General features: G+C 45.8%; 1 protein-coding gene across 1 annotated transcript in view; it reads left to right on the top strand.

The window, feature by feature from the left end:
* Positions 1 to 1692: 1692 nt before the first annotated feature.
* Positions 1693 to 7418, top strand: part of LOC103203417 (methylthioadenosine phosphorylase) — a 50543-nt gene continuing 44817 nt past the window's right edge. The window contains 1 exon segment of the mRNA XM_042781998.1: positions 1693 to 1725. Within this exon segment, the coding sequence (XP_042637932.1) occupies positions 1693 to 1725 (33 nt within the window).

The raw sequence follows: 7418 nt of genomic DNA, 5'->3' as shown, positions 1-7418 counted from the left end.
TATTTCCCTCCAAGTTTCCAGATCCCTCGCTGCCCAGGGGTCTAGTGCTTATGAGGGTCTAATGCAACTCTCTTCTAACTTGTGGCAGAAAGGCAATGCTGATCACTCAAAGCACATAAGCTGGTCACTGTCTCCTACTGAAGTAGCAGCCATAAGACTTTGGGCTTCTATGCCCCTGCAATGTCCCCTTCTAAGTGGTGGGCTTCCTGGTCCCCAATAGTGCAACTTAGACCTAAAGCAAAAATAATGAGAAAATTAAAGACTTTTACCATTTAAGTAAATAGGCTATCTGGGTAGTATCCAGGCCAATATAAGACAGTGATATATTGAAAAAAAATTGTACTGACATTTCAGTGTTTTGCTGCTGTAGGGAAAAAGGAGAGTGTCTTTTCACAGCCCTTCTTTCTCACCGCGTAAGTGCTTAGTAGCATTTCTGTGCCTCAGAGGCATCCTTAAGATCATTGCCACCCAGTGATTTTGGGGAGGGCTCAATTCATCAAGAGGTTAAATGGAGTTGTTCTGCCAGCAGGAAAGAGTAGGGGTTTTGAGAGTAAGGGATTACCCCAGTGGAGAGCTGGGAGAGGAAGGCGTTTTCTACCAGTCTTGAATGATGGAGACATGAGCCTGGATTCTGAATCTAGGTGTATCGGATGCTCCTCGGGGTACAAGAGGTTAAAGATACCTCATCCCTTTAAAAGCACACACACACACACACACACACACACACACAGAGACGCGTGCATTGAACATGAATAAACTAACCAAAAAAACAAACAAAAAAAAAAACTCACTGCCGTGTAGTCAGATCCGACTCATAGTGACCCCTCCTTGGGTTTCCGAAGCGGTATCACTACGGAAGTAGATTGCCCAACCTTCCTTTCCAGGAGTGGCTGGTGGGTTTGAACCGCCAGCCTTCCGGTTAGCAATCAAATGCCTTATAAGCACTACGCCACCAGAGTTCCTATGAGTAAACTATACTTTGTAAATCGGAAAGGTTAACCAGTACCTCAGTTACTCTTTGTCTATTTCCCTCGTGTTATCCTGATACCTGAATTAAGGCAGTTAATCCCATCTCTGTTCTGGAGCCTAGAAATTATGTGAAATGAGCCAATTTCTTCTGCCTGCATAACGGTGGAGAACACTGGTCCTCTGCCTCCGCCCAGAGGCAGCAGCTGGAGTAACTCTCAGTTTATGAAGATGATTCGCCCTCCCGCGAGAACTTCAGGAATGTAGGCAGGCCTTTCTTTACAACTAGTACTGGGCAGAGCAGGCAGTGCTGGTTTCCTTATAGGGTTTTTGTGAAAGAGAGCTGAGCTCATTAAAAGACATGACACAAAGTCTGGCACTATGCAAGCGTTCCATAAATGGTTTCTATCGTCATTATAGTGAACCCGCTAGTTAGAACACGGGGTAGAAAACAACAAAAAATCGAAAACCGGAAAGGTCTCCACAAAGGGGCGGACCGCGGAACCGCTCTTTGAGGAGGGGGTTGGCAGGCGGTCTCGCACATCAGCCAATCCAGCCCCCTCCTGGGGAGGAAGAGGTGGAGTCAGGGCCGCCCTCCTGAATCTGCACTGCTCGCTCCAGCGCCGGCGTTTGAACCTGTTCCCGCTTGTTGGTGCTCTTGTCTAGGTGCAAGATTGCAGCCTTCTCTCCAGCGCGGTACAGAGGGGTGCCTTGCATTCTACAGACATGGCGTCGGGGGCCGCCACCACGGCCGTGAAGGTGAGATTAGCCGTCCCTGCGGCTGCAGTCAGCTCTGCAGGTAGTCCACTAACCCGGATTACTGGGAACCGCGCCTCTGGCCAATTGCCTTGCGCGTGCGCCCCAGCTGCGGCTTGGATGGTCTGGGGAGCGGCACCCGGGTCCCATTCGCCTGGGGGAAAGAAGGGATATGTTTGCCAACTCGCCCCAACTTTGATCTTCTGTGCACTCGCGTCTGCATAGCGTAGGCAAGTCCTTTGCTCTCCCGGGGGATGTGCCTGGCTGCAAATAGCGGGTGACTGAGGTGACTACGTGCCTGCCCCGTGGAGACCGTCTCCTCTTGCCTTGTCCAGCTCATGCTTCCGCTCCCTCGCTCCCTCTCTGGCTGCGGCCCACGTGTGCCAACTGCGTACATGTTCTTCGGCAAGTTTCCGGCTTATTTCTCTTCCAAATTTGGGCCTTATCTGCTGAAGTTTTCCCCAGCTGCGTAAATGCTGTGAGGCTTCTGATTTTTTTTTTTTTTTTTTAATACCTTCAGGTAGTACTGGCTTTCCCACTCTGGCTTTAAACTGCTTTGTTTGCAACCCTGGAAGTTCGGGCTCGGTTTCCTCATGGCTTCAGCCCTCAGGGGTTCCGGCACAAGGGATCATTGTGCATTGGGAGCTTTGGCCTGAGGAGTGAGGGCTTTAAATACTTCCTAGTTGGTGTCTGAGAAAGAGTGTGGAATTACAGTGCACAAGGGAAAGTTGGTGATAAAACTTTTAAGACCTCTTGTAGGTTGCTTATTATTAAGAATATATAGTTAACTTGTTTGGCTTTTAAAGATTCTTGGCGGCTGGGATTGGAAGGTCCGTGGCCTTCTCCAATCATCTCTTGGTTTCCCACACTCTAAAGTTCTCCGGAGAGAAGGCGGTCCATGTGCTGTCAGAGTGGTTAGCGTATTAGCCCTTTGCAGATCTTGATGAGAACACCTTGAATGAAATGGGTCTGGGGGTGTAACAGTCAGACTTAGCTGTGAAACTTTCTGCCATTTTGAAAAGACTTCTTCGTTCAACAGATATTTATAGAACTTCCCCACCTGTGCCAGGGTTAGAGAGCAAGGCAGAAAGGGTTTTCATGAAGCTCTGGGCAAAGTCTGTGAGTTCTTTAAGCGCTCATTCTAAAGTCAGTATAGTACTGCAGGGTTTGTTGGGAAGTTTAGCATTGAATGCAGAATCCCTGCTGGCACAAATGGTTAAGTGCTCTTCTGCTGATGGAAAGGTTGGCAGTTGAGTCCACCCATAGGTGCCTGGAGATCTACTTTGAAAAATCAGCCATTGAAAACCCTAAGGAGCACAGTTCTGCTCTGACACACATGGGGTCCCGGTGAGTGGGAAGCCACTTGACAGCTGGTGGGTGTGTCTAACACACTGCTGAAGCTTTTTCAGTGGTAGTGCTTATTATTGGGGGGGGGAGCTCTGGTAGCATAGTGCCTCAGGCACTTGACTGCTAACCAGAAGGCTGGCGGTTCAAACCCACCAGCCACTTCTCAGAAGGAAGGTTGGGCAATCTACTTCCATAGTGATACTGCCTTGGAAACCCAAGGAGGGGTCGCTATGAGTCGAGTTCAACTCGACGACAAAACAACATTATTACATTATTGGGGAAGGAGCCCTGGTTGCGATGGTTATGTGCTTGACGGCTAATCGAAAGGTTGGCTGTTAAACCCGCCAGATGTTCCACAGGAGGAAAGACCTGGCAATCTACTTCTATAAAGATTTCAGCCTAGAAGAATCTACGGGCCTGTCCTGTGCTGTCATACAGGGTTGCTGTGAGGCAGAATTGATGTGACTGCACACGTAGCGTTATTAGGGGAAATGGATTAATATTGAATATCTTGTCTCAAACAGTTAAATTACAATAGCTGTCATTGGACATGCAGGAAAGTGTCACCTTTTCCTTACAAAATTACACTTAAAGTACCATAAATACAGAGAAATGCTATTTAAATTAGTCTCACTTTACTCTGGTTCAGAGTTCTCCCTGCCACACAGCTTCCCTGAAAAATTAATGCAGTACATTTAAGTATAGAATGGGCACTGTGTTTGCAGCACAATGAAAATATTGCATGGTGGGTGTTTTTGATCCTGGCGAGCTGCTGAGTATAAAAATTAAGAGGTACAAATAGTGCTAGGCCTGCCTGCTGATTTGGCTCTGAGATTGGAAAGGGCGACACCTTTGCTGTTGAGAAGCCATGACGCCACCACCATAACTCTCAGACCGTAGAGGCAACATTCTATACAGATAACATGAGGCACCAGTGCCCAGGGCAAAAGAAGACTAATAAAAGCCATGTTGTATCCCTAAATTACAGAATAGTAGGGCTGGAATGTCCCATCAGGACCACATAGCCACCCACCCCCCTTTATTCAGTCATGAGGCTGAGGCCCTGAAAGGCCAACTGCCATGGTTAGTGATAAAAGTGGGTCTAGAGCTCGACATTCCACCTGTTAGATGTGGTGAGACATTTCTGAATTCTGGCATGTGGTTGCTTTATGTTTTCTGTTTTATTCTGTGAGTAACAGTAAACCGAACCCAGCAATTCCACTCGCACATATATACCCAGAAGGCTCAAAAGCAGGGATACAAACATACTGGTACACCATTGTTCATTGCATCACTCATCACAATTGCCAAAAGGTGGAAACAACCCAAATGTCCATCAACAGATGAATGGATGAGCAAAATGTGGTATATCCATGCAGTGGAAGGTTACTCAGCTATAAAGAGAAATGAAGTCGTGATACATACCATGACATGGATGAAGCTTGAAAATGTGCTGTGTGAAAGAGGTCAGAAACTAAAGGACAGATATCGTATGATCGTTCCACTTCTTTGAAATAGCTTGAGTAGGTAAATACATAGAGACCACATGTTGAAGTTGTCAAGGACTTCATTTTGCTTGAATCTACAATCAATGCACAGAGATGCAGCAGACAGGAAATCAAGTGACATATAGCATTGGGCAAATCTGCTGCAAAAGATTTCCTTAAAGTGTTCAAAAGCAAAGATGTCACTTTGTTTAGGGTGTGCCCTGACCCAATCCATGGTGTCTTCAGTAGCCTCATATACATGTAAAAGCTGAACAATGAATAAGACCAAAGAAGAATTGATGCCTTTGAATTATGTTGTTGCCAAAAAATATTAAGTATCCCATGTACTGCCAGAAGAATGGACAAATCTGTCTTAGAGGAAACTCAGCCAGAATGCTCCTTAGAAGTGAGGATGCTGAGACTTTTTCTTGCTTACTTTGGATACATCATCAGGAGGGATAATCCCTACAGAAGGATATCATGCTTGGTAGAGGATCAGCAAAAAGAGGAAGACCCTCAAAGAGATGGGTTTACACAGTGGCTGCCACAATGGGCTCAAACTTAGCAACGGTTATAGGACGGTGCAGGACCAGGCAGCATTTCGTTCTGGGTTGCTGCAAGTTAGAACTGACTCTACAGCACCTAGCAGTAACAAACTTTATTGGTGGTTACCTGGGGCAGATGAGAGGGACGTGGAGTTACTGCTTTAAGGGGTACTGAGTTGCTGTTAAGGAGGTAAAAAAATTTGGAAGCAGATAGTGGTGATGGTTGTTCAACATAGTGAACATAGTTAATGTCACTGAATTGTACAGGTAAAAATGGTTGAAATGGCAAATATATATATATATATATATATATATTACCTGGTTTATGTATTTGAAGGAAAAAAAGAGTAAACCAAAAAAGTCATCTATAAGGAATCTTAAGGAAGGGGGGTTGGCACCCATAAGTGGCTCTCCAGCCTGTGCCCTCTGGGCATTCTCCTTCCCGTTGTGGATATGGGAAATACATTAGTGTATCTGAGCCCACGATTACTTCACTGGCAGATGGCATAAGTGGCCAGATCCACTACCACCATTTCATCTGATCATCTGCAAAACAGCAGTTCAGTTGGAGGTGCAAGGGGAGGGGAGGAGGCAGCTGTGGAGCCTCATACCACAGCCCCAGTGCTGGCTGGTTGCGTAGTAACACCTACTCAGAAGGTTGCACATTTAAATGTAGTAACATGGAAGTTTCCCAGCCCAGTTCTAGGCATTTTGCTAATGTTAGCCTCATATACCTCCCTTTTTATAATATAGTTATCACCAGGAATTCCAACTAAAACTCATTCTCCCTACTTTGGAGGATACAGTGAGCTCACTCAGATGGAAAATACCATCAGTTTTGACAGTATAATGTTTAGTTTATTGTTCAAATCTAGCTGTCTATTAGCCAAATCTTATTTATTCCAAAATATTTATGGAATACTTGCCAGACATTAGGGATATATCTTTAAGACAAGGTCTCTGTTTTCTTCAAGTTTATATTCTTATAGAGGGTGAGAGGCCTACAAATGTGAAAATAAAACACCAAATGACAGTGATTGGTGAGAGTAGGGGGTCAGACCTTTGAAGAGGTGAATTTTAAGTGATCCCTGCATATTGGTAAAGAGCCAGCTACATGAGGACCTGGAGAAAGAGATTGAGGACAGGAACAGCTAGTACCAAAAGTCAGAAGAGGACTTGAGCTGGATGTTGTAGGAATGGGAATGTTGGTGAGAGTTGGGTGGGTGTATCTTGTAGAATTTTCCTTACAGAATTCGATCTTATTCTAATTATGCTCTAGAAGCCATTAAAGGGTTATGAACACGGATGAAAGACTATCTAAACATTTTTAAATGATCACACTAGCCCCTGGTTATAGAAGACTGTAGGAGGACAGCTAGGTGAAGATACCACAAAGAATGGTGCTGAAGTCTAAGGTGGGAGCCATGGAAACCAATTGCTGTTGAATCTGTTCCAGCTGGTGGTGCTCCCTTGTGTGTCAGAGTAGAACTGTGGGTTTTATGGAACACTATGGGTTTTCTGTAGCTGATTTTTTGGGAGATCTCCAAGTCTTTCTTCCAAGGCACCTCTGAGGGGACTCAAATCTCCAATCTTTTTGGTTAGCAGCTGAGCATGTAAACAGAGGAGCTCTGGTAGCATAGTGCCTAAGGCACTTGACTGCTAACCAGAAGGCTGGCGGTTCAAACCCACCTGCCACTCCTGGGAAGGCAGGTTGGGCAATCTACTTCTATAGTGATACTGCCTCGGAAACCCAAGGAGGGGTTGCTATGAGTCGGATCTGACTTGACAGCACATAAGAACAACAACAGGGGCTCCAGGGGCCACAGAGGTAGTGAGACATATCGGAGTGGGGATTATTGGTGTGCCGTTGAGTCAGTTTTGACACAGTGACCCAGTGACGGAACAGAACTGCCCCATAAGGTCTTCTTGGCTGTAATCTTTACAGAAGCAGATTGCCAGGTCATCATCCTGTGGAGCCACCGGGACCCCCAGGATAGGGATATATTTTGTAATTAAACAGGTCAGTGAGAAGCCATCCTTGCTTCCAAGGAGCCTTCTGACTGTGAGGAGAATAAGAGGAACAGGACGGTTCTGATTTTGGCCTGAAAAACCTGGAAGATGGTAGTGCTTGCGAATCACTTCATACTGGGAGATATGAGACCACTAGTGGCTTGTCACAGTCCCAGAGTATTACAAACAGTTAACATAACCAGCTGCTAACTGCAAGGCTGAAGGTTTAAGTCCACCCACAGGTACCTTGAGAGAAAGGCCTGGCAATCTACTTTCAAAAAATTAGCCATTGTAAACCCTGTGGAGC

The sequence above is a fragment of the Orycteropus afer genome, unplaced genomic scaffold (assembly GCF_000298275.1).
Source record: "Orycteropus afer afer isolate SDZICR_OR568_19922 unplaced genomic scaffold, OryAfe1.0 scaffold00216, whole genome shotgun sequence".
Lineage (NCBI taxonomy): Eukaryota > Metazoa > Chordata > Mammalia > Tubulidentata > Orycteropodidae > Orycteropus > Orycteropus afer.
This window is presented reverse-complemented; position numbering and strand designations above follow the sequence as displayed.